Source organism: Zootoca vivipara, chromosome 1 (assembly GCF_963506605.1).
Source record: "Zootoca vivipara chromosome 1, rZooViv1.1, whole genome shotgun sequence".
NCBI classification, from domain to species: domain Eukaryota; kingdom Metazoa; phylum Chordata; class Lepidosauria; order Squamata; family Lacertidae; genus Zootoca; species Zootoca vivipara.
This window is the reverse complement of record NC_083276.1, coordinates 81,763,012-81,790,101: the sequence shown is the minus strand read 5'-3', so window position 1 is coordinate 81,790,101 and position 27,090 is coordinate 81,763,012. Positions and strand designations below refer to the sequence as shown.

The window sequence follows — 27,090 nt, the reverse complement described above, 5'->3', positions numbered from 1 at the left end:
CAACTGCCATTTAGTGCTCCCTTCAACTCCTCGCTCCCTTACCTTAACATCCATTACTTCAATTGACCCCCTCCCCTCCCCTCCCCTCCAAACACAAACCCCAAACATGGTTCCTTAACAGCACTGCAAGATGGCACAAGAGCTACAGAAGAGTGATAAGAATGTGTGGCCTCCTTAACTGAAAGAGCCCATTCATTTTCAGTGCAATTCTACAAACGGATAGTGCTTGGTGCAGGCACCCCCAAACTGTAGCTCTCCAGATGTTTTGGCCTACAACTCCCATGATCCCTAGCTAACAGGACCAGTGGTCAGGGATGATGGGAATTGTAGTCCAAAACATCTGGAGGGCCAAAGTTTGGGGATGCCTGGCTTAGTGGTATAACGGTGTTGGACTAGGACCTCGGCTGTGAAGCTCCCTGGGTGACCTTGGGCCAGTGACTCCTTCAATCTTAGCCTTGCCTACCTAACAGGGTTGTTGTGAGGATAAAATGGGGAGGGGTATATGGACCACCCTGAGCTTCCTGGAGGAGAAATGGGATATGAATGTAATGAATAAATAAATACATAATCACAAGTCCCACAGAGTTCAATGGGACTTATTCCTGGGTAAGAACATGTAGGATCATTGCCTTAGAAAGACGGAGCCACTCTTTGCTCAGATGTTCTGGGCATCCTGACCTCTTGACTGCATCTGAAAATGTCAGAGGGTTATTTTTAGCAGGTGACAGCGCAGCTCACCTGCCCCTTCTCCCTATAATTGCCTCTTGCACTGGCTGCTCCTGGCATTTGTCAGCAGGTTTTATTTAAAGATGATTTACTAAGTGACGAGGAAAGACTGAGTAGGGGCTAAAGGATCTATGAAGTTCTGCTTCAGATAGGTGGCTGATGTTTCGCAGGGCTGACCAAAGAGTAAGGTGGCTGCCTGAGGCAGCTGGTTTGGGGTCTTTTTTATGAATGGGCAGCACATTTTTAGTTACTTAATTTATTGTAATATGTTTTCTACCTGGGAGGGGTGCTCAGAGGATTTGCTGCGCCACATGCTCAAAATAACTCATCCAGCTTTTGAGACTATTATGTACCTCGACTGGAGAGGGCTCACCTTGGGCAGCAACACATATTGGCACAGTCCTGGCGCAAGGCTTGCCATGGATTCTCGTGACTAATTTAGCCTTCTGTGTAGCTCTGCCTGTCTCCGTAGAAAGAAGCTGGATTAGGACACATGTTGGGCAGGATCTATGCCAAGCCATACTTTTGAGCCCCCCGGATTCCTGAACTATAATAGAATCATAGAGTTGGAAGAGACCACAAGGGCCATCCAGTCCAACCCCCTGCCAAGCAGGAAACACCATCAAAGCATTCTTGACATATGGCTGTCAAGCCTCTGCTTAAAGACCTCCAAAGAAGGAGACTCCGCCACACTCCTTGGTAGCAAATTCCACTGCCGAACAGCTCTTACTGTCAGGAAGTTCTTCCTAATGTTTAGGTGGAATCTTCTTTCTTGAAGTTTGAATCCATTGCTAGGCTGCTTCCTTTACTTAGACACAGGTTGATTCACATCAATGCAGTGTACCCTTCACTGGATTTGTGGAGCAAGGAGCTTATCCAGATGCTATTCTAAAACATCCAAATATTCTATGTTACCTTCTGGCTGAAAATTATTGTCTACCACATTGTGGGGAAGGCGCAGTCACACCATTTCCTTGAGCGACAGAGACATTTAAAGCAGCACCATGCGTGAAACAAGAATCTATGTTCACTGCCTCGAGTGTAATTACCTCCTCACATAGTTATATCACACACAGCAAGACCCCTGGCCTGGCTGGGCTCCTACTGTGTAGCTTAATATTTCCATAGCTCTTAAAGACTATTTATAACATAAACCCAGCAGAGGGCATCCCTTTTACTCTCCCCCGCCCCTTGAGTACTGCTGGTGGAATTCTTGGTGAAACTCGAGAAGGAAGTATTTGTGTTCCAAAAGTTGTATAGCAGGGATGTGGGAATCCGTAGCTTTCCAGGTATCTGCTGGACTACAACTCCCATCATTCCTAGCCATTTGCTATGCTGGCTAGGGCTAATGGGAATTGGAGTCCCGTGAAAGCTGGAGGGCCACCCCTCTTCTGTGGGCCACCTCACACATGTATGCTGATCACATGATGACTGCCACAGACACAGATAACTTGCATGTGTGAATAGGCCACCATATATAGATTTGTCACAATGCCTCAAAAATCCAGTGCTTTTCAATGGAGTCACTCATGTAGCTGCTGGTTATCAAGCTAATAGAAGCCAAGTGTTAACTATGTATCTGGGGGAATGCATAGGGCAGATCCTTGCTACACATTTAAAGCATATTCAACACACATTTAAAGTGCATGCCTGCCCGCCCCCCAAGAATCCTGGGACCTGTAGAGAACTACCATTCCCAGCACCTTTAGCAAACTACAGCTCCCAGGATTCTTTGGGGAAGTCATGTACTTTAATGTGCGTAAAATGTATACCGTGTGCCTGCCCTAATAGTTGCATCAGTTGGTATCAAAGAGTGACATATTTTAGCCCTCTGATTTTCACGTTTTGTCCCTTGCCCTGTGAATTTCCAGAACTGGAGCTGGAAGAGGCCACCAGCTTCATCCTCCACTGAATCAGCCAGAGGAACTTGACACCATGGAGGCCGAAGGCACTAAGGAGCAGCAGCAGGAGAGCCAGCAGATCAATGGACTGGAGCAACAGAGCGAGTCAGGAGATGCTCAGGTTGAGGCTCAGGGAGAGAGTGAGGCTGGGAAAACAGAGGTTGCTGCTGGGAAGAAGACCAAGGATGAGAATGAGCCTGCAGGAAAGGCTTCGGGGGCCGAGGAGATGCTGGAATCTGAGACCAAAGAGAAAGCAGAGGAAGCCGGAGAAACCAACCAGGCAGCCTCCGAGGACAGAGTGGCCGTGGGTGTATCTGGAGCAGAGCCCAAGGAAGAAGCTGAGGTTTCTGGAACACCAGAAGAACAGCAGGAAGAAAAAGGAGCAAAAGCTGATGCCTTGGAGAGAAACACCAGCACTTCCAGCGCAGAGGTGGGAACAGAGTGCATTTCACTCCCTGTCTTGTGCATCTCATTCCCCTGGCTGGCTTGTCTTGCTCTCTTTTAGCTTCTATGTTAGTTTCTTTCCTTTATAGCAGCCTTCACTGCTCCAGATGTTTTAGACTACAACTCCCATCAGCCCCAACCGGCACCCCAATTCTGTGTGGGTCTATTGCACCTCTTTGTCTTTAAGTTTCCATGAGACCTTTTGCATTTCCGTTAACACATTACTCCCAATAGTTAGCTAGTAGCTTTATGTGCTGCCTTTAACCCCATATTGGAACTCAAGGTGGTGGCCATGGGATTTCTGGCTGGTCCCCCACCCCGGCAACAGCCAGACACAAAATCAAAGCAGCCATACAACTGCCAGGGGGCTGGACCAGCCGTCTGAGCCAGAAAGAAAAACAGAAGACGAATGAGACTGATTTTAGGAGGAATTTGTGCACATACAATTGTGTAAGCCACTCGTTTCTGTCTCCCTGCGTAAGTGGCTCCTTTGCAAAGCTAAGGCACCAGGTTTCAAAATAGTTTCTGGGAAACATTGAGGATGCAGGAAAGAACATAGATATGCTCTGGGAATGGTAAACAAGGTGACAGGTAAATGTCTCACCCTACAATTCGTGGAGACTATCCACAGGCTTGGCTTATTTATAAGGTTTTTATTCTGTCTTATAGCATATGGCCCCAAGGCAGCTTACAATTGGTTGGTGCTGGTGCTGGGCGATACCTGGTTTTCAACATTGTAATATATCATCGACTAACTAAACATCACAATATACCGATATATCACAATGTCTGAAATAAGGATGGAACTATGCAGAAGCGAATGGGGTAATGTCCTGGCAACAGCTGCTGCTTAGTGGTCTAAAACTGATATATTTTTACTTAATGTTAACATATTGTTACAAGTGTTATTTTATAGTACAGAGCAACAGGGCAGGGGCAGCAGGAATCATGAGAGAAGTGACGATTGGCTTCTTGGTTTTCCCCACATCATGATATCTTTTTACATAGCGCGCACACACTGTCATTCACAGTTTATCGCCATGTCAAATATAATGAAATTATGTCAAATATTATGAAACCGTTATCATGATGTGGACCTCAAACCAATTGGGGACGATGTATTGATACATCACCCAGCCCTAGATGTTGGACTCCACTCCAGCTTAATGTAGGGTTTACTCCTTATCCCACAAGACAGTGGAGTTTACAATAACCCACTGAAAATGTGTTTTGGCCTGTCCCTTCTCTCTTGTTCTTGTAGGGCCGAACTGGCAGCACTTCAGATGAGCCTCTCTCGCCAGAACCAGAGGAGGAAGAAGAATTCTGGCCAGAATTCTCTCCAAGTTCTCCTGAAGAGAGCCCACAAAGCCCCACAGAGCTCAAAAACGTGGAGACAGGTAAGGAAAATATGATTCAGCACCCTGAAAATTTAAAGCAGAGGTGGGGAACCTGCAGCCTATGGGTCAATCTTGACCTGCCTGGCTGTTTTCACCAGGCCAAGCCCACCCATTGGCTGACATAATCAGTGACATCAGTCAATGGGCAGGAGGACAGGGTTTAATCCTGCCTAGGTTGTGCTGCCCTATTCCTAGCAGGATCACACAGTCTAGGCAGCAGGATTTAATATTCTCTCATGAGCAGAGATTAGAACCCTTTCCCTTTTCTTTTAATTGGGCATGGGAGGTGAGCCACGGCTGCCACACCCACTGATTCAAGGTCACAGTTCTCCCCAGCTGCCACCCACCTGTTCGAAGCACTGCTGTTTGAAACAGCCTCTGTCTCCATTAAAGGATCAAAGGATACTTTGCAAAGCCACGGAGCGGATTTTGACAGGTGGTCTGCCCTGTCTGCCTGTCAAATATATACTATCACAGTGACATCACAGGATTGGCAGGTGTGTGGCCCCCCACTCAGTTCTCAGATTGGGCCTGCAAGACTGATCCTGAGAAGAATCTGTCCCCTGGAGCCAAAAAAAGGTTCCCCATTTATGAAGAGTGCCACCTAGAGCAGGCATCCCCAAACTGCGGCCCTCCAGATGTTTTGGCCTACAACTCCCATGATCCCTAGCTAACAGGACCAGTGGTCAGGGATGATGGGAATTGTAGTCCAAAACATCTGGAGTGCCTAAGTTTGGGGATGCCTGATGTGACAAATTGAAGCACTTTTAAAATGTTTATTTCTGCCCGGCTGGCAAAGAGTTAACCCACCTCCAGCCTGACTGGCTTAGAACTCTGATGGGGGCGGGACTGTGCCCAGTTTGAAAGGAGGGAGTGTCGGTTTGGTCAGTTAGGAGGGAGAGGGAGGAAGGTGTGGTGTGATGTTATGTGGTGGCTTGTTAGAAGACAGTGAAGAGGCTAGGACAACTTAAAGTTAAATGTTTGACTGAGTTTATTTTGTACAACTGGAACAAAGCTAATTAATAAATGACACGTTAAAGAATCACTTATGTTTTTAACACAATAAAACTTCATCTCTGTTTTTGCCAACAAGAGGTCCGTCTGTATTTTTCCAGCGAGGTACCAGGACTCACAGCCGTGGTGACTCAAGAGAGGGCAAAACTCACCTCAGGCAGGGAGGTGGTGGTTTGTGTCCTGAAGTTACACGGAGGAGACTTAGAAGGGTAACCTGAGGTGCCAAGAAGTTGCCAGAGTGCATAGGGCAAACTTCTACAGTGGGGGAATCCAACTGAGGGAGACCCTTTACTGGAGGCAAGAGGTTATTCCTGGGGGACAGCCTAGAGTTTCTTAAGGTACCAGGTCACGCAGGCTGGAAGGCTCTCCTTACTTAGAAACCCATTAGTAAAAGGGGTTTATTTTTGAGCCGGCAGGACCAGAGGGTGGGTGTTTTCCCCTCTGGATTCCTGTGTCGCAGTGATAGTAAGGCAGAGTGGGACCAGGGTCGTCACATTTTTGGTGGCAGCGTCGTGATCGAAATTCAAAGCTCACGCGCCTAGTTTGGTTTGAGTCTGTCAGCATTTTCCTGTGAGGAAAATGACTCACGTAAGAAAACCCAGAGAGGCAAAAGGAGATGAAAGAACGGAAGGGGCTGAGGGAAGCCCAGGTTCTGAGGTAGAACTGATGAAACTACGAATTGAGATGGCCCGAATTGAAGCTGAAAGTGAGAGGGAAAAAGCTAGAATTGAAAGTGAGAGAGAAAGAGCTAGGATTGAAGCTGAAAGTGAGAGGGAAAAAGCTAGAATTGAAGCTGAGGAGAGAATGCAGTCAGAGAGGTTAAGGGTACAATTAGAACAGGACAGAATGAAGCTTGAAGAGATACGTTTGAGATCAGAATTAACTCGGAGTCCAGTTAACAATGATAGTATCGCAATTAATTTAAAAAGGTTCCCCAAATTTGGAAAAGACGATAATGTCGAATCGTTTCTATTTACCTTCGAACGCGTTTGTGTGGAATTTCAAATACCTGAGGAGAACTGGATGCTTTATTTAAGACCTCAAATTTGTGGGATACTAAGTGAAATTTATGCTGACCTGAGGGAAGAAGAGCTGTCAAGTTACCAAGTATTTAAGCAAAGGGTCAGGGTTCGATGTGGACTCACGGCTGAACAAAGCAGAAAGGCTTTTCGTGAGGCAAAAAAGGAACATAAAGAGACTTATGCCCAACTAGCTAGCCGCTTAGATAAATTACTTGACAGATGGATTCAAGGGAGTGGAGTGAAGGACTTTGATGAGTTAAAACAATTAATTTGTTTAGAACAATTTTTTAAGCAAATCCCTAGCAATTTACGTTGGTTCTTGAGGGATAAAAAACTGAAAACTGTGGCACAGGTTGCTGAGGTCTTAGACGAACTACAAGGAGATTTCAATGAAATAGCATTCCCAAAACACTCACAGAAGGGTAATCCATGGAGAAACAGAGAAAATAAAGACAGGCAAGAAAATTTTCCTGTCAGGGAATCAGTTTCTGACAAGACAGGGTCTAAGAAAATCACTTGTTTTTTCTGTAATCGTGAGGGCCATGTACGTGCCAGGTGCCCCCTGCTGGTTAAGTCGCAAACTACACCTTCTGCAGCTAAACAAGTAAAACTGGTAATGCAGTCTCAGGAAAATAGCTCGCCTCAGACAGAAGGCTCAGAGAAATCAGACAGTCCAGCTGAGACTACTTCTAAGGTCTTACAGGTCTGGAGGGCTGAGCAGGAGTGCAACCAAGATTACATGGAGCCAATTGAATTAAATGGTCAGTTTTTTTTAGGTTTGAGGGACACAGGAGCAGAGGTCTCACTTGTCAAATCACAATTTGTTCCAAAGGAGCAGTACCTCAAGGGTCAGTCCTATAGTTTAAAAGGCATATGGGGCCCACATTTTGAAGTACCATTAGCTGAAGTTGATATTACCTACAAAGGATTTTGTGGCAAATGGAGAGTAGGAATCCTAAATGAATTGGAGGTACCCTTTTTAATAGGGAATGACCTAGCTAGTCAGAAGCACCGTATTCAAGTGATAACTAGGTCACAGTCTCAAGTCACTGAGAGTAATCCTCCTGCAGTTATAGAGTCACCCATAGAGCCTGGTGAGGATGAAGGGCTGATTAGCGTGCCAGTGGTCCAGGAGCACGGTGCCCAATTCTTGAGTGATCAAAAAGAGGATGAAACTATAAAAGAGCTGTGGGGTAAAGCACAAAGTCCTACTGCAGAAGTAACTGTGGAGAACCCCTGCTTATTTACCACCATTGAGGGAAGATTGTATAGAATTTCTAGGAGGAGGAAAACTGCTGCTGTTTGGGAAAGGAAGAAACAGTTAGTGTTGCCAAGAGCTTACCGGTTGCAAGTGCTACAAATGGCACACGACGCACCCTCAGCAGCGCATCTAGGCATTAGAAAGACTAGTGATAGAATCCAAGCAAGATTTTACTGGCCTGGGATGGGCAAAGACATCAAAGAGTATTGCAAGTCCTGTGTGATCTGCCAAAAAGCAGGCAAAAGAGCGGACAAAACGCGAGGCTTGTTACAGTCTATTCCTGTAATTACTGAGCCCTTTTCCAGAGTAGGAGTGGACATCCTCGGGCCTATCTCCAGAGTTACAAAAAGGGGGAATAAGTTTATTTTATGCCTCGTGGATTATGCTACGCGCTATCCAGAAGCAATACCTCTAAAGGACATTGATTCCAAGACTGTAGCAAAAGCCCTCATGTCGGTGTTCTTAAGGCTGGGATTCCCCAAAGAAATTATAACAGATTTAGGGACATCCTTCACGTCCAAGACCATGGAAGAGCTTTTAACTCTTTGTGGGATTAAGCATGTTAAAACTACGGCTTATCATCCACAGTCGAATGGCTTGACGGAGAAATTTAACTCAACCCTGAGCCGGATGCTAAAAACCTATTCCATCAATCATCCTAACGACTGGGATGAGAGGCTGCAACACTTCCTATTCGGTTATCGCGAAGTGCCGCAGGAGAGCACAGGGTTCAGTCCTTTTGAAATCCTATTTGGACGACAGCCACGAGGACCCCTAGACTTGATGAAAGCAGCGTGGTCGGGGGAGGAGCAGATCGACAGCCCTGATGTTGTGACGTGTCTACAGGAGCTACAGAGCGACCTTCAAGAGCTACGGAAGCAAGCTGCTCACAACTTGCAGCAGGCACAGCGTCGACAGAAGCAGTGGTATGATGCACACGCAAGAGACAGATCTTTCCAGCCCGGTGACAGTGTGCTCGTGTTAAGAACAAGACATCGAAAGAAGTTGGAGATGTCGCGGGACGGTCCCTTCAAAGTGGTCGAGAGGATATCAGCGGTGAACTATTTAGTAGAATTAGATGGGGAAGGGAACCGATGTAAGAATTTTCATGTAAATTTACTTAAGCCTTATTTTGACAGAAATAAGTTGGTGTTGCAAGTAAAGGGGAAGGTGACACAAGGAATTCATTTAACTGGGTGGGGAGAGCTAAGTAAGGGCACAACTCTAGCAGAGGTGTCATTCGATGAAAGTCTGACCCCAGAGCAAAAGGAGCAGTTAAAATTAGTCCTTGCTCAGTTTGCCCAGATCTTCTCAAACATCCCAGGGAGGACCAGCCTAGCAACTCATGTAATAGACACAGGGTAAGCACATAAGTGGGAAGCAAAACATCATAGCGGACGCCTTATCCAGGTATTTTTGAGAGGTATAGGATGGTGCAAATTATTATATGAAACGGTGATAACCCTAGCAGAACATTTGTGCTTAGGCGTTATAATCTGACACATGCCAAACATGATTTATCTGTGTACAAGTTTATGAGATGTTAATTTTGTTGACCTTGTAATATGAATGTTATAGAATGCATTGAAGTATTTTGGACCCCAAGCCCATTGCTTTGGCATTGCTCTAGTTAATTAAGAGCAAGCCGACGCAATGTCTTTGTGGTGGGGGAGATATGTGACAAATTGAAGCACTTTTAAAATGTTTATTTCTGCCCGGCTGGCAAAGAGTTAACCCACCTCCAGCCTGACTGGCTTAGAACTCTGATGGGGGCGGGACTGTGCCCAGTTTGAAAGGAGGGAGTGTCGGTTTGGTCAGTTAGGAGGGAGAGGGAGGAAGGTGTGGTGTGATGTTATGTGGTGGCTTGTTAGAAGACAGTGAAGAGGCTAGGACAACTTAAAGTTAAATGTTTGACTGAGTTTATTTTGTACAACTGGAACAAAGCTAATTAATAAATGACACGTTAAAGAATCACTTATGTTTTTAACACAATAAAACTTCATCTCTGTTTTTGCCAACAAGAGGTCCGTCTGTATTTTTCCAGCGAGGTACCAGGACTCACAGCCGTGGTGACTCAAGAGAGGGCAAAACTCACCTCAGGCAGGGAGGTGGTGGTTTGTGTCCTGAAGTTACACGGAGGAGACTTAGAAGGGTAACCTGAGGTGCCAAGAAGTTGCCAGAGTGCATAGGGCAAACTTCTACAGTGGGGGAATCCAACTGAGGGAGACCCTTTACTGGAGGCAAGAGGTTATTCCTGGGGGACAGCCTAGAGTTTCTTAAGGTACCAGGTCACGCAGGCTGGAAGGCTCTCCTTACTTAGAAACCCATTAGTAAAAGGGGTTTATTTTTGAGGCGGCAGGACCAGAGGGTGGGTGTTTTCCCCTCTGGATTCCTGTGTCGCAGTGATAGTAAGGCAGAGTGGGACCAGGGTCGTCACACCTGACCTAGAGGTTTAATCTCAAGTGTATTAAAGCTCTAGGTGGCACTCTTGATTTGTTGATTGTAAAGGTACCTTTCATGGAATCTGGCAACAGACACAGAATCCTGAGAAACTCAATTTTATTTTATTTAAAGCATGTTTCTAGCCCTCATCATTCTGAAGGCATAACTGAAAGCAATCAGTAGCTTCACTTCCTACATATGGGAAATTCCTGCATGACTGCATGGGATCCCTCACAGTCTTCAGTCACATTTCACAAGTTGGGGATGGGTGCAGAGGCAATGCTGAGAACAGTGATGGAGAAGCATTGGGTGTCTGTGTGCTGTTTCCCCTCTCCTCATGCCATTTCTCACAAGTGTGATTTTTTTAAAAGGTATAACTTTCTGTAATTTCATCTAGGAAGCCCTCCTTCAGGCCCAACTGCCCCTGAAGCTGCCACGGGGAACAGCACCAGGTGAGACAGAGTCTCTGAGAGCAACCCTGGCCTAGTAGAGCTGTGTTGTGTGACCCCTTGCTACCATGGGGCAACGTACACAGAAAGCACAGCTCAGCAATGATGGTGATGACCAAGATTCTGAACAAGAACTGTTGCCTCATGGAGGAGTGCTGCTAGGTACTTAGTGGGCTCCAGGCAGTCACAGGCCCACAACAGGCAAATGTCCATAGTGTGCCTCTGGGCATATTAAGATGCCAGGTTGCTGAGGTCTCACCGGCCCGCATTTTGCAATGCACCCAGACACCTTGTAAGCAAAGATAGGCATATGGTTGGGGAAAGGGGCAAGAAATTTGGGGTGTGAGGGTGGAAGACCACCACCACAGCCCTGTGTCTTGAGCCTGGGGACTGGAACTTCAAATTGCCCTGCAAAGAGATTTTAAGCCAGCAAAAACTATACTGAGCAATGACGGGGAACTTGCAGACCTCCAGATGTTGGACTTCCATCACCCCTGACCATGTTGGATGGGGCTGATGAGGGTCCAACCACATCTGGAGCGTCTTAGGTCTCCTGCTCTTGCCATGGAGGACCACTACCATTATAATATTTCCCCCTTCCCTCAGAGTGGCACTCGTCAGGACTGATGAGGATGCTTTTCCATGAGTGGTGAGGGGAACGGCCTTCTCCTGGCCGCCATCTTGGCCTCTCCTCCTCCTCCTCCTATTCTGAGAAGAGCTGGACTAAGAGGGGATCACAGGTCTACCTACTGTCATGCCCTCATCCAATACCTCTCAGCCTTCTTGGGTTTGCTTGTTTGTTTACTTCCTTTTGGTTCTTAGCACTGAAGCAGTCCCAAAGGGGGATCAAGAACAACTGCCAGCTGCTGAGGGAGCAGCCGCTGCCAAGGAGGAAAAGAAGAAGAGGCCCACTTTTGACAGAAGGGAGATGACAAGGCCTCGTATGCCACCCAGAGCTCATTCCCGCAAGGCCATCATGGATAAGTTTGGAGGGTAAGCCTGGGATTGCACCACTGGGTGCCTCCATTGCAATCCTTCACTGATTCTCTCTTTCTCTCTCTTTCTTCATTGCCCCACAGCCTTTGTACTTCCTGTGTAGCAACATGCATGCTTCCTTCTGCCACAACTCCTAGATAGTGCAAAATGTTTATTTACCGCCTGTCACGTAAACATTTCCAGGAGGAGCACAAGAATAAAAGCAGTGCAATAATTAAAATCAATAGCCATAATATTTAAAATCGTTAACGGCAAGCTAAAAAAAAGAGGCCTGAACTGTAGCATGTTCTTTATTCTGGTGCACGGACAGCCTAACAAGGTAGAGAAGGCAGCTTTAAAAGATAGCTTTGTAAGAGACTGCAAAATAGATTGTTCCATGTTAAAGAGAAAGAGCAGGGCCAGCATCACCACCTGTCCTTCTCAGGTAACTGCCAGGGCCCTCAGCATTCTGGCACTGCTGTGGACTACCCTGAACCACCCTCAGTTTTTGATTCCTTGCCTCTGCCCCAACTGGCTGGATGTCGTCACCCTCTTCATTTCACACAGTGTCCCCACAAGCATTGGAAGAAGACCTAGATGTGCAGCACTGCTTGGAGTGTTGCCACCACAACCATAGCTGCCAAGTTCTCCCTTTTTTTAAGGGAAATTCCCTTATGCTGAATAGGCTTCCTCGCAAGAAAAGGGAAAACTTGGCAGCTATGACCACAACCAGCTAAGCCTGCCAAAGGCAAGCACACCAACTCCTAAGGGCCGAAGCAGAGAGAGAGATATATATATGATTTTTATTAATTTTTCATTAATAATACTCCAATTGATACAATGCCAAATCTTGCCACATCATAATACAAATAATAAAGCCAATTATACATTCCAATTTATATATTTTAAAAAGACTTTCCATGTTCTGGCCAGTCAGAGAAACCTTTTGTTTCTTGTTCCTGCTTTTTCTTGGGGCCGAAGCAGTTTTGGGCCCCTCGATGTTTTGTTTTGTTTTTGAGGTGGCTGGGCTCCCTCAATGTTCAGAGGGTGTTTCAACTGCATCGCTGGCTCCTTGAAACGTCATGTGGCGTCGGGACGTCGCATTGAGCCCCCTCAATCGTCTTGAGAAGATGGTGCCTCTGGCCAGGGGACACAGAGAGAGACACTTTGCTTGGGTGGCGCTCAAACCTACAACTGGCCTGGATAAAGAGGTTTCTCTTGGGTAGATCAGTGAATAGTTAAGAATCTATGCAATCGACTAGAGAAAAGGCCCCAGGTGCCACGTTCCATAGTGGGTAGAGCAAAGGATGGGGCTCTTGTAGGTGACATTTCAACAGCAAAGAAGCCAGCAGGTTCTGTACATGCACATCCCTCCAGGGGCATAGGGAGGGGGGCAGGGGGTGGTCCGCCCCGGGTGCCATCATGGAGGGGGGTGACAAGTTATCAAGGGACAATTACTGCCCTACTAGGGCGGTTCATAAAAGACTTTTTAAAAAATAGAATAAAATGCCTGTTCCAAAGGTCTTATCTTACTACACTAGGTATTATATAGCTATATATGAAATGTCATGCATATCAATTAATATCTTGACAAGAAATTTTCCACACCAGATACCACCTGACCTTCCTACACCTCTGCATCCCTCTCCAGCCAGGTAAACAAGAGGCATTATCAGAGTTCAAGGGCTCATTCCAGTCAGACGAAAGCTCTCAAGGAAGGTGTGTGGCAGGGATGGTGAAAGGTGTAGCCAGGGGAGATCCCCAAAAGCTGGACAAAGGCCTGCATTTACCCGTCTAGCCTGAGGTTACTCATCTCAAGTATAGGAATTCATCCTAAAGAGGCAGATCTGTGCCCCCAATGCTGTCCAGAAGAGAAGAATGAGGAAATGTAAACCAAAATCAGTTAAATTCTATATAGTCTGTGGATTCCTGAGAAGCATGTCTTTATTCTGGCTCTAGACACACATTTTCTTCTCCCTCTTTTGGTCATTTCCCTACTTCCCTCCCAAAGGGCTGCAACCGGTCCTGCCCCCAATATCAAGAAGACGGGAGGTGCCAACACAGTGAAGACCATGCTGCTGGAGTGGTGCCGGGCGAAGACCCGTGGCTATGAGGTAATGAGTATGTATAAACTGTGAAACTCAATGCCTCCTTAAGTGGTCCTTCAGCTCATGACCCCACTTTTCCCCAGGGATGCAGCAGGCACCCTCATTTCCCTTGTGAGGATGGTGTTGGTCATGCAACTTGTGTGTGTGTGATCAGCTGTTATATGACAATAAGATGCTTTCTTGTAAAATATGAGTGTATTTTTTTCCTGGTACAGAGGAATGTTCCATGTTCTTATTAGGTAGAATCAGCATCAGTGTGTGATCAATATTGTGTGATCTCCACAATCAGTCCCAACAGGTTGTCAAAAGTGGATGTCTCTCTTATTTTGTGTTAGGCCATGCCCCCCCCATGCCAGTCATTTTATGAGTAGCACCCACAGCACTCTCAAAATTTGAAATGTGTGCATTGATCCAAAAGGCTGGTGATCCCTGCAATGCATGTTGGAATGCCTTGACATAAAATTACTGACCATAGAGGCTTGTCTGAAGTGTTGCTGAGAAACTGCGGACCCAGCCGAGTCCTGTGGCATCTTTAAAGACTAACAAATATGTTATGGCATAAGCTTTGATGAATTGCTGCATTGCTGCCCCGATAAATTCCTTAAAGATGCCCAAAGACTCTTTGTTGTGCTTGCTGCAACAGACTGACATGGCAACCTCACTGGAAATTGAGAAAATGCCCATGAAAAATGAAGCACTTGGAACGTTCTAGAAGAGCTATATAACCGCTACCATTTCCCTACACTTCAGATTGTGGTGGGTTATAAATAGGCACAACGTAACCTCAGGTTTATGTTAATACTCTGTGCTTATCACCCTCAGATACATTTTGTAATTCCTCAAAATAGTAGCACTATTTGTCTCACTCTCTCACACACATACACAAATACACACCCCAGAACAGTGCAATCTTGCTAAAAGCAAACTGTTGGAGAAAATGTACCTATAAACCAAACCTGCTATTCTCCCTACACAGAGGTGCCAGCCACAATGATAAATTCATGGGATTTCCAACCACAGGTTGTTGGGTTTTTGAAAAAAATAAATAAATAAAAACCAAAGCAAATAGTAATGCATCTTTCAAGTTCCATTTGGTCACTTCCGAACTTCTGTTTCAAAGCAGTAATTACAATATTCCCACAACTGATTATCAAGGAGCAAAAGCGGTCTGAACTTCTGTTTGGCTTTAAAAGGGCTTTGGCAGACGCTAACAATTGTGCAAGTCTTTTTCCTGACTTTAGACACTTGCTAAGCAGGCACACGGGTGGCGCTGTGAGTTAAACCACAGAGCCTAGGGCTTGCTGATCAGAAAGTCGGCAGTTTGAATCCCCGTGACGCGGTGAGCTCCCGTTGCTCGGTCCCAGCTCCTGCCAACCTAGCAGTTTGGAAGCACATCAAAGTGCAAGTAGATAAATAGGGACCGCTCCAAGTGGGAAGGTAAACAGCGTTTCCGTGCCCTGCTCTGGTTCGCCAGAAGCGGCTTTGTCATGCTGGCCACATGACCTGGAAGCTGTACGCCAGCTCCCTCGGCCAATAACATGAGATGAGCGCCGCAACCCAAGAGTCGGTCATGACTGGATCTAATGGTCAGGGGTCCCTTTAGCTAAGCAGGCAAGTAATTTTTTTTTATTACAGATTCAGCGGTCGTTCCTTCTACACATTTGTATGGCAATCTTTTAACTGTGATAATAATAATAATAAAAACTGCCTTTCCCAACCATTTCAGTGTTACACATGACCACAGCTATACCAAACATCTTCAGTGCAAACAGATGCATATTCATGAGTCTCAAAGCAGAAAGAGGCAGTGTGGTTCAGCGCTAGAATGCTGGTTTGGATGTTTCCATTCCCACTCAGTCTTGATGCTCATTTGGTGCCTGGCCTATGCCACGGTGTTGTTATAAAGATTTTTTTTTTTTAATGAGAACTCCATTCACATGACCCTGAAATGATTGGAAGAAAGGAGGGACATAAATGGGATGGACGGATAAGCAAACTACTGTAGGTATTCTTCTAATAATAATTAACACCTGTTGCAGATGCTGGGGTGCGGGGCGTAGAGATTTTAGTGTAAGCCCAAGGAGAGAAGACAGATGGGCCCTGTTTATGTTTCTCTTTCTCATTCCCAGCACGTGGACATCCAGAATTTCTCCACCAGCTGGAGCAGTGGCATGGCCTTCTGCGCTCTCGTCCACAAATTCTTCCCAGATGCGTTTGACTATGCTGCACTCGATCCAGCAAACCGTAAAGAGAACTTCACCCTGGCCTTCTCCACTGCAGAGTGAGCACCTTCCCAGACCCCAGGACCCCACAACCATAGGGCAGGTTGGGTTGGGTGGAAGAGCCAGGCCACACTTTCACATACCCACACCCTGGTGATTGTGGGTGCATTGCTGTTTGCTGCAGTGAACATGTAAACAAATCTATACTGTACCTGTTTCAAATTATTATTATTATTATTATTATTATTATTATTATTATTATTACCCCACCCATCTGGCTGGGTTCCCCAGCCACACTGAACGGCTCCCAACAAAATAAAAAGGCGATAAAATATCAAATATTAAGAACTTCCCTAAATTGGGCTGACTTCGGATGTCTTCTAAAAGTCAGATAATTATTTATTTCCTAGACATCTGATAGGCGGGTGTTCCACAGGACGGGCGCCACTACCGAGAAGGCCCTCTGCCTGGTACATGTAACAACATCTAGGCCTTATCTACACTTACCTCCCCCCCCCCATTCTGCTCTTTCCAGGCACAGGCCCACACTTTAAAGCACTGTGTCCTCGCAAAAGCCCACTCTTTAAAGCTGAAGCACAACAAAAGATTGTTGTTTGCTCGGATTCAGATTGTTGTTTGCTCGGATTCAGATTTAAAGAACTGGCTTTTACTGGGGAAACGCCAAAGCAAAAAAAAGGGGGGGACACTCAGACACTAAGCTGTAAAGTGTGGACTTGGGCCTGGAAATTGCGGAGGAAAAGTTAAGTGTGAATAACAGCAATTCAAAGCACAGCTAAACCATTTCAAACAACCAGGCAACAAAAAACAACAAAGTAATAGTTGTACATTTCAGCACAGGTTAATATCAGAGTGCAACAACAACACGGGCAAATAAACAGGTCTTCACTTTGCACCAAAGAAATATCAAAGGCGGGGGGCAGAAACAGGGCGCTATACCCAAGGAAGCCATTTCTCCTGTCACTTGACCTCTGGAAGCAGGGGAAGCTGGAGAAGGGCCTTGGAAGGTGATCTCTGCATGCAAATAGGCTTGTTTGGTAGTGGGACAGCCTTTCCCATGCCATGCCAGCCGTAGGGAGCTGTAGTCCAAAACCTCTGGTCTCTTTACACCTTCCGCATCTGCCTGAGGAACATGGAGTAAACCAAGCCAGAGTCAAAAAGCACTGATAGGGATGTCTCGCCATCTGTACCCTAGCATGTAATGTATTATATGGGCCATGGTTTGTTCATGAGTGGGGAACCTGCTGCCCTCCAGGTGTTGCTGGGTTCCCACTACAAGCAGCCCCAGCCAGCACAGCAAAGGATGATGGGAGTTGGAATTCAACACCCAAAGCACTGCACGTCCCCGCTCCCCGCTTTAGATCACAATCCTTATCCATCCCGTGCCAACTTTCCGAAGTCAAAGGGGTGGGGCGGCTTCACTGTTTTTTGGTTTAAGAGTGTTATGTTCTGTAGCATCCGTGAAGGTGAGAAAGTTGGCAAGCTAAATCTGGATGCTCTTTTGACATCCTCTTCCCAGGGAGCTCGCTGACTGCGCCCAGCTTCTGGATGTGGCCGACATGGTGCGCATGAGTGTCCCTGACAACAAATGCATCTACACCTACGTCCAGGAGCTTTACCGCAGCCTGGTGCAGAAAGGGCTTGTGAAGACCAAGAAGAATTGAGAATGGAAGGCAGGCTTGCGTTTGAGGCTTACTGGAAGCTGGAGGGAAGGTTTGGCAGAACAGGTGAGAAAGGCTCCATGGAGGACCTCTTCACTAAGTGAGAGTGTAATATAATGGCCAGTAGGGGACACAGGTGGTGCTGTGGTCTAAACCACAGAGCCGCTTGGGCTTGCTGATCAGAAGGTCAGCAGTTTGAATCCCCTTGACAGGGCAAGCTCCCGTTGCTCTGTCCCAGCTCCTGCCAACCTAGCAGTTCAAAAGCATGCCAGTGCAACAGGTACCACTGCAACGGCACTTCCGTGTGCTCTGGCTTCTGTCATGGTGTCCTGTTGCACCAGAAGCAGTTTAGTCATGGTGCCACATGACAAAGAAAGCTGTCTGTGGACAAACACCGGCTCCCTCAGCCTGAAAGTGAGATGGGCACCGCAACCCCATGGTCACCTTTGACTGGACTTAACCATCCGGGGTCCTTTACCTTATATATATATATATATATATATATATATATATATATATATATATATAATGGCTAGTAGAAATGGGGGGCAGGACACTGGCTCAGTCATTATCACATCTCTGGAAGCAACCTTATTTTAACATTTATACCGTGCCTTACACTTTCAACTTGAAGCACCCAAGGTGGCTTACAGAGCGGTAAGTCATCAAAAGCTCAAGGAGGATGTCGAAGACAGAGCCATGGTTTAAATCAGGGCTGCCAAACAGAATTATTTTATCGAGTCCTGTGACTTTCCCAGTGAGGTCTTTGGCCTCCCTACCTCACGCTACACAATTTGCTGAACCACCTCCAGAGTTTGGGAATGATGTGCATAGTAGAGCCAAAGGGATGACCCACCAATTGCATGTCTCAAATTAGCCCCGCACCCCATTAGCAGCAAAGGTATCAAAGCATATGACAGCTGCAGCCAAGGGTGTCATGTTGGTTGGTGGTATTTGGTCAGTAGAAAAGGATATTTGGACGACGGGGGCATTAAAGATGGCAGGACTGGGTGATGATGGATAGCTGTTTTGGCTGAGAGGGCTGGTGGCAGGTGTTCTGGCATGCAAGAAGCTTTTGGAGGTTTGGCAGTGGCTAGTGGGAAGAGGGCTTAAAATGGGAGGTTATGAGCTGAAAGTGGGTGCCCAGCATAAGAGTGTGAAGTGGCAATTGCGGGCAGCACTGGTGACAGGATAGTGGCAGACAACATGTGGAAGCAAGGGACCTTGCTAACCATAATCCTACTACTGGTCTCCCCCTCCAACCCAACTAGGGCAAACCAACCAATGAGTTTTTTGATGCAGATTATGGGTGTGGTCCATCTGTATCTTATTTGCAGGTAAGATGCCCCTCCAACCCTTTTGGATTCTCCTCCTCTGCACTGGAAATTACAGGTTCTCTTAAGCGAAAGTGAACTCAGATTCAGGATTTTCTTTTTTCTTTTTTGCTTTTCAGAGAGAAGGCGACGTGGGATGTCCCCTGGTCTCTATTCTGCCATTTCTTGTGTGCTGCACTGGATCAAACCAAAGTGGCTTTTGCTCTAGCATTTAAGTCTGTTATGCACAGAGTTTCTGCCAGTGTGCTTTTCAGATGTGTGGGGAAAGGGATCATTAACTCTGTCCTGTAAGTGCTTCTAGTCACCTTCAGCAATCTGGCCTCCAAGGAACCAAAAGCCTCTGTCATAAACGGGCATGGTGTGGAACAAGGAAGTCTCTCCAGAAAATTACCACTGCCCATTTCACGTACTATTCTCTTGGCTGCAGATGCTGGCAAGTCCTCCTCCAACCCGTGCTGCGCTTCTCTTTAACCTCGCTCACGTCTCCTTACCGAGCATCATTAAAGCACAACTGTTTGAAGTCCAAGGCAACTGGCAGTGTCTGTGATCCCCCCTCCCCCCAAAAAAGCAAACTACAGTTCAAGCCCCATCCATCAATGGTGAGGTTACCAAGGAGATAGTATGAACAGCTCTCCTTGAAGATATTAAGCACACGGCACACTACAGCTGTGCAGCGTACAGGGAAAACACAACTTCATCCGATGCCTGCTTACTAGGAAGGAAGCCCCACAGTATTCAGTTACTCCCAAACAGATGCTTCAGTCCTAAGCACAAAAGTCCCTGTGCAACTTGGAGTAGGCATGGCTAAGATCAGGCTGTTAGGATAACACACTAGGAAGAAGTTTAGCAAACAAGCTGCCATGAGAGACTGTGGCCAGGGAGGAATAAGGCCAGATAACCCCAACAGCAAGAGATCCAGCAGAGTGAGAATGAGAAAGACCAGCTGCCACAACAGGAGGAAGAACATTTTTTTATTAGAAAATGCATTTACTCCCATATATCTGTGCAAGGCATTCAAAAAATGAGGAGCCACCATTTCCTAGGGAGTAAGATGCCACTGAAGCAAGAACTTGTCTCTAAATCTGTTCAGTTTAAGTGGCTTAAAAATAAAATAAAATCTAACTTCAGATTTTTGGCAACATAGGCCAATTGCTTGCCAGCTCCACATCTCTGCCCTGCTCTACTCGGAAGAGCCTTCCAGTTCACTCATCACATCATTACTTACCTATTTCAAAATCTCTAAGCTAAGTTAAGTTAGGGCGCTTCCAGACAGTGGAGCGTTGCCCATTAGGGAGAATGGGGCATTGCCCCACCAACTTCAGTCTGCCCTCAACCAGTCCCCCACCTGCCTACCTTCTTACAACCAGTCCAGGGAGTGCTCCTAGCAGCCAGCTTCCCCCTTCTTAGACTCAAGGTTGCCCTTGTAAGACTCAGCAGGAAAGAGGATGTGGTCAAAACTAAAATGAGTTGCCTTTGCTTATCAAAGGCTCTGACTCCACTTACTGCTCCCTCTGCCTTCTGTCCCAAGAGTCCCAGTGGCCACTGGCCATCTCTGCTTCCAGTTCCAGATGTGGACAATTAGCAGCACTCAGTCCTCACTGCTGTGTTTTAAGGTGGAAGTGGAGTAGCTGCTCAGAGAGTGTTAGAAATCTGGAAACAGAGGCAGTCCCCCCCTCCCACTTTCCTCAACCCCAAATGTTGCAGGTGGGGGGAGATGTTAATTCCCTTTCCTCACTGAACTCATGATTATGTTTTCTCCCCTCCTTCCAATTTGGGGTCAGAGAGAGAAAGACAAGAAATACCTGCAAATACCTGGAAAGGGAAGAATTAAAATGCCAAGTTGATTTTTGAGATCCAAACCATCAAGAAGGAAGTGGTTACAGCACAGCCTGTACAGACCATCACCAGCCTGCAATAGACCAGAACACCTGCATAACAGGTCGTCTGAGGAAATTGTAGAGCTGCTCCATTGTTGTTGTTTTAAAAAAAAAGTTTGATTATTATTTTTTGGCTTGGAGAAGGAGGCAGGGAAGGAAGATGAACAGGGAAAACATGGGAGGAGGACGTTTTGATCACAAATGACATGTACATGTCCTCTAAAAAAACAAGGGACAAAGTGTTCTACGGTAAATGCCCGATGAGAAAGCTGCCTTGGACAAACTAAAGGAAGTCATTTGTGCCTCTCCCCAGGAATGTTTAGAGCGGGGACCGAGTTAAAGTTAAAAGCAAAACTGTAAGAAAGCAAGAAAGGTCATCCAAACGCCAACGAATGCAAGGAGAAAGCACAACATTTCACTTCCAAGAGTCCAAACCAAAGTCTCTCCTCCCCAGGGCTGAAGTCTCCTCCCCCTCAGATGCAGAATTAGTGTCATGAGCCAGAGCAATGCAGGATCCCACCGTGTACATTCCTTTATTGATAATGCAACGGTGGGGACAGCTTCCGTGGTCCCACTTGCATTTCATCCCACTGGGACCGTGCCTATGTGGAAGGTTCCAGCCAGCCAGTGAGGCAGGCAGGGGTTCAGGAGGGCAGCAGGTCACTCGCATGGCCGCTTCTCACTGAATTTGCTGGTCTGCTCTTCAGCTTTGGACAAAAAGCGCTCGTGGTCCTGGATAAACTCGTCGGCCAAGTCAGCGCGCAAAGGGTGCTCTGGGTCAGGTTTATTCACCAGCGCGATCAGTTCCGCAATCACTGTGGGTCAGGAAAAGGTAGGAAGGTCAGAAAAGAGCCTAACATATGTAATCACTTCAAGGAGAGAGAGAGAGAGCGCAGCAGAATGGACAGATGAGCCGTGGCCCTACCTTGGTCTGCCTTGGTGGAAGGTCTCCAGTTCTTGCTGCTGACGATTGGCAAGCACACCTGGCCCTTCTCATCCACGTTGGGGTGGTAGATCTGAGTCTTGAAAGTGACCTTGGGAGGCTTGAGGGGGTACTCGCTTGGAAAGCTGATCTCAATCCGGAAGGCGCCTTTGTTGTACGGGGGGTCATCCTGAGCACAAGGACAGGAAAAGGTAGTAGTCACCTCACAGTGCGGCTAGCAAATCGTGCTTCCCTGTATGTGGGCTGTGGGGATCTAAAAAAAATTAAAGCCCAGGCTCAAGCAGACCCTTTCTGTTACCTCAAAGCGAGTGGACCCTCCTCTGTAAAATAAAATGATACAGTGCTGCCTTTGAACGATGCCCAAATACATTGCCTGAGGCAGTCACTTCACCCTACCCCAAAGGCCAAGCTCTTCCCCCTCTGAGCCATTGGTGTTGCCTTTGAGGCTATTCGGGCCCAGCCATTTCCTTGCCTTCCCTAAACTCACCGGCACTAGAAGTCCCTTCCACAGCAGGACATTGTTCACATCTACTTCCACATCCCGAAAGCAGCGGAACCCGGCCTTCTTAATTCCATCCAGCTCCTGAAAAAGCAAAAAGATGGTTCCAGGCCTAGCGGTGACAATTGCCCAGCAATGCATGGCCATCCTGTTGGACCAGGGGATCTCAAACTTTTCACCTCCAGTGAGGACCACTTGCCTGAAAATTGCTGAGGCCCACCAGCCACAAAAGGGAGGCAGAGGTTAGCACAATCCACTTTGTAAATTACTCCATTCCATCCCAGTCTTTTCACATATAGCAAGGAGCACCAGAACTTGGCTTTCCTCAAGCTAAGTACAGACATTTATTTACTCAGAAGGTATTCTGACAGCCTCCCACTTCTAGGAAGAATTTGCTGAATCAGAGGCATTAAGTGGAGACGACTTTTTCTTTTATATTTTTCATATCCCATCCTCATGTGTCTCAAAAGTATTTTTCCCATCTCTGACCCTCTTCCACCAATTTCTATCATCTCTCCTTCCTGGGCAAACCATGGTTTGTGACATCTCAATACTGCCAATGTCTGCATAAAACTACTGAACACCTTCATTTTGGTCTTCTACTCATATAGCCTTGTCATACCATGGAGGACTTGGAGGCAAGACCCTCACCTTCCATTTCCACATGTCCGGTTTCCCAAATGCTTGACACAGGATCTGTGTTTGTGTCATTTGCTTCCTGTAAATCAGTTATATCCACCACCTTTATTTTTGTTTCTCTTCCCCTCACTCAAACAAGTCACAAGCTGCCTTACAAAAAAGATAGCAAAATATTAATCTTCTAAAAGTGAGAAAGATCTTTCCTAATTTAGTCCCAGCTGTGCCTTGGCCTGCCTTCTCTTCCCTGCCTCTAAGTTTCAATTCATTGACAGAAACTTCCTCAAGAAGTTGAGATCATAACAGCAGACATATCTCCTTTCTCAAACTATGGCTTTTCTCATCCACAGGACAACTGACATTCTGCCAACAGCATTATATTTTTGCGCAATTTCCTTGCTCTTTCCCAGCTTCTAAACTAACAGAAAGTGAAAGCTATTTTTCCACTGCAGCTGAATTGGGAGCTACACAGCCTCCCTCCTTCAGACATTTCCCCTTCAAACCAGAATTTCAGTTTCATTCTGTTTGAAAATTGTAGTCAACAATTGCTAAAATAATAGTAATAGTAATACAGTAACCATCATCCTGGGAACAGCAGTTTACTCTTCAGATACACAATTCCCAGCACCTTCACTAAACGTACCAAATTGAAGTAGTTTTTGACATACAGTATGCTTATCTGTCCCACAATGAATTCAGAACTCCCCCTTAATAGCAAATGTTATCCAAGAAAGTTGCACTTAAGGGTTTGCTGTCTGTTTACTTTTTTTACAAGTCTCTCAGTCTAAAGGGATTTTGATTGTTTTAACCGTGAGAGATGGGCAGCTTGCACACCCCCAAAAGCACATTTCTATATGTTCAAGTACGCATATCACCGCCATCCCCACCCCGGTGAGGGCTTCCGTGCTCTGGGCAACTGCGCGGCAGGCAGGCATTCGAGAGGTGCAGCCTCCTTGGCTCAGCCTAGCGGTGCTGCGACGAGAAACGCTTCGCCCGTCATGTGGCCAGCTGTGGAGGGTCCATGAAACCTTCCCCGGCAGAAAAGAGGCAAGCCGATCCTAAGACGGGAACCGTCGCTGGATCGAAGCGCCCCCTTACCATAAAGCGCCGGCAAGACTAGGGCACGTGTCCCTCCCTCCCCTCCAACATCCCACCTTCACAAGCCCGCCTGGCCCGCCTTTCAGCCCTTCCTAAACAGCAGATCGCCAGAGAAGGTCGGGGATCTGCCGCGCCGCCCACCGCGCCCACCTTTGCCACTCGGCGGGCCGCCGGCGCCATCTTCGCTTGAAGCCGCTCCAGGAGCGCCTTCCGAGGCTCCTCCTGCTGCTGCTGCTTCTCGGTGCGCCGGGTGGCTGGCTGGCTGGCTGGCTGCAAGTTGCGCTACTGCTCCGCCTCGTAGAGAGCGCCGCGAGATGCGAGGAGAGGGTTTTCCTTTCGAAAGAGCGGGCAAAAGCTCTCTCTGGGTTAGGATCTGGATTTCCCCGCCGCATGCATGAGGCTGAGCAGCACCGATTTCAAAATAAACTCCCGCCAGCCAGCCAGCTAATCGGAATCACTTCCTAAAGTGAACCACAGACATTATTTGCATCATGTATGACATGCACACCATAGCTGCCAAGTTATCCCTTTTTTTAAGGGATTTTCCCTTATGCTGAATAGGCTTCCTCGTGAGAAAAGGGAAAACTTGGCAGCTATGATGCACACCCCTTTCCCGACCCCCACCTCTCCACTTCCAGAGAAATCCCGCAATTAAGCTTGAGGGCTGCATCTCCTTTTGCCTGCCCTCCAGAATGCCTCCTCAGGTGAAGAAGGATTGCACCTTTGCAGACGGTGGCTCTGAGGAGCAGGCTGCGAATGGCAGGGTGAGCCGCGATTCTAAATGCCCCTGATCCTGCAGATCAGGGACAGAGCCGGATCCGGAGGCGTCTCCAGGCTGCATACTGGAGAGCAAACCCATCCACAGTAGGCGACTGACCAGTTCCTCGGACACGGGGCCCACTCGCCTTCAGTGCCTTCCTCTTGCCAGGATGGAGTCAAGCATAGGAGACGAGGTCCCCCTTTGCCCCCCCAAAAAATATTTAAGCATTGCCATTCAAGATGGTGTGCGTGCACCGCATCTTGTGGGGCGGGAGTTACCTCCCCCCCCCCAATATTTTATTAAAGGAGGCCGGCACCCCTGGATTCAAGCTTTGGCACGATGGCGTTTCCCTTTTCCAGGGGAAAGTTCTGGTAGATCTTCGACAAGGGTGGGGATAAACTTATACCCAGAACAAAGTTAGTTGGTCTCTAAGGTGCTACTGGACAATTTTTTAATTTTATTTCGACCAACACGGCTGATACTGGATGCAAAAAAACAACAACCCTACAACAATTTATTGCATAAAAGGTTGCTTTCTTTTTAATACAGTATTTCAGATTACCATCAGATTTGGGGGGTTGCTACTTTTCAGGGGCAAGGAGTGGAATTGGAGCTTTCAAGGTGCCCCCCCCTTCTTAGATCCCCTCCTCCCAGACACTCAGCATTCTGTGTCACGGTCCTTAGTCCTCACTGGGTTGTTTTAGGGTTTTCCCCCTTGGGTTTTCTTTCTTCTTTTCTCTTAAAAATAGTTTGTACTTCTGCAAATCGTGGGGCTCCTCCAAGCCTGCTAGTATTCCCCTCTTGTGCAAGGATGGTGATGTTGTGTGGCTGTCTATAATACAAGGGTGCCATCTCTCATTGTTTTATCCGCAATCAAATGGCTTGAGGCTTTTAAAAAATAACATAAAACCCCCAACCCGCAGAACATCCCCCTTCCCTTATATACAAGGAGTGTGTTTCTTGTCCTTATGGCTGCAGAGGAAAAAACTCAAAGACATGCCTGTGAAGAAGTCACACACCGATTCAAAACGTAGCTTACCTGAATGTGAGGATCCCCACATGCGTCAAACAACATTTCCCCCTCTTCAACAAATGTAATAAAGTCAGTATGGCAGCATGAGTGTAAAAGCAGTTTCATTTGAGGCTGTGTACATGCTATATATTTAAAGCACTCTTGTTCCCTCAAAGACTTATGGGTGCTATCAAGAGTTGTTGAGAATTGTAACTCTGTGAAGGATGAACTACAGTACCCAGAATCCTTTGATGAATAATGTGCTTTGGATGTTATAGTGTGTACCCAATAAAAAGACAGGGCCTGGCACAGTTGAAGCAATCATCCTTAATAGCAGCTGGGTATCTGCCCCTCACTGCCATCTGCTTCATAGGATGCAGAGCCAACCTAGAGGAGACTGAAATATGGCTGAAGTACCTCAGTTCACACAGCAATCTACCAAAAATAACTAGTTAACTAGGAAAGGGTGGAATAGGCGAAGAAGGGTTGGAAAGTGTAGGGCAGGGGTGCTAAACTCAGAGAGGCACCCTTCAGAACATTGTGGACCATCCTCCCTGCTTTCAAAACATTTTGGTGGCTAAAGCCTCTGCCTCCTGAGTCACTGTCTACCACATTCTGCAGCCACCAAATTGGCCTTAACTGAAATGAATGGGGTAGTGTCTATTTCCAAGAAAGGGATGCCACGCCTCACAGAAGTGGGGTGGAGTGGGGGGAACTCAGCTTTGTTGCTTTCACATATAGAAGCCTATTTGAGACATATGGAAAAGTTCGAAATGGCTGTTGCCTAATCGTGACAGAGTTTGAAAATAAATATTTATTTATTTTCCATAACTTGGCTGGCAGCGGCTGGCAAAGAACCCAGTTCGGCAGGTTTCAGGCAGTTCAAGTGTTCCCAGGACTAGAGGCATCAGAGTGGACGACCTGCTGATTTTGACAGGCTGCACAATCCCAGTCAAACAGCACCTGCTTGTATCTCTTGAAATACTTGCCAGAAGTTGCTTTTGTCGCCCAGGTTCTGTGTGTCATAGAATCATAGAGTTGGAAGGGACCTCAAGGCTACAAAATAGATAGGTGGGGAATGTGTAGCCTCTTTTGTTCTTTAAAGTTATATAATATTGTTTTGTAAATGTATGAGCAGGAATTGGTGAACCAACAGCTATTGCATAAAGGGAATTGAATACAGTATAAGGAAAGAATTGTGAGTCAGAGATAAATATGTAACATCATGCAGCAGTGGGGGGGGGAACAGGGACGCCTCTAGGATGAAGAGCGGGAAGTCAACTTTTTGGAA

General features: G+C 46.8%; 2 protein-coding genes across 3 annotated transcripts in view; one reads left to right on the top strand and one right to left on the bottom strand.

Moving 5' to 3' along the window:
* The window catches only part of SMTNL1 (smoothelin like 1), a 41,729-nt gene extending 22,229 nt beyond the window's left edge, over window positions 1-19,500 (top strand). For both annotated transcript variants that reach the window (XM_035124815.2, XM_035124795.2), the window contains exons 2-9: window positions 2,598-3,057; window positions 4,333-4,468; window positions 10,605-10,659; window positions 11,479-11,649; window positions 13,643-13,745; window positions 15,869-16,020; window positions 17,499-17,706; window positions 19,094-19,500. In XM_035124815.2, coding sequence (XP_034980706.1) covers window positions 2,662-3,057; window positions 4,333-4,468; window positions 10,605-10,659; window positions 11,479-11,649; window positions 13,643-13,745; window positions 15,869-16,020; window positions 17,499-17,643 — 1,158 coding nt within the window. In that variant the 5' untranslated portion in view covers window positions 2,598-2,661 and the 3' untranslated portion in view covers window positions 17,644-17,706; window positions 19,094-19,500. The remainder of the gene's footprint in view (window positions 1-2,597; window positions 3,058-4,332; window positions 4,469-10,604; window positions 10,660-11,478; window positions 11,650-13,642; window positions 13,746-15,868; window positions 16,021-17,498; window positions 17,707-19,093) is intronic.
* A 1,460-nt stretch (window positions 19,501-20,960) lies between these two features.
* On the bottom strand, window positions 20,961-24,405 carry UBE2L6 (ubiquitin conjugating enzyme E2 L6). Its single transcript, XM_035124836.2, has 4 exons — window positions 24,178-24,405; window positions 22,282-22,377; window positions 21,777-21,963; window positions 20,961-21,666 (listed from the first exon to the last, which is right to left on the bottom strand). Exons 1-4 carry the CDS (start codon window positions 24,205-24,207, stop codon window positions 21,512-21,514), a joined length of 468 nt encoding a protein of 155 aa, XP_034980727.1. The 5' UTR covers window positions 24,208-24,405; the 3' UTR covers window positions 20,961-21,511.
* Between the last annotated feature and the right edge of the window lie 2,685 nt (window positions 24,406-27,090).

Coding starts and splice junctions, on each gene's coding strand:
- UBE2L6 (XM_035124836.2), bottom strand. CDS start 24,207: ATGGCGCCGGCGGCCCGCCGAGTGGCAAAG. Junction 21,964..22,281: donor GGAAGGGACTTCTAGTGCCG/GTGAGTTTAGGG, acceptor CCTTGTGCTCAG/GATGACCCCCCGTACAACAA. Junction 21,667..21,776: donor TTCCACCAAGGCAGACCAAG/GTAGGGCCACGG, acceptor CCTGACCCACAG/TGATTGCGGAACTGATCGCG.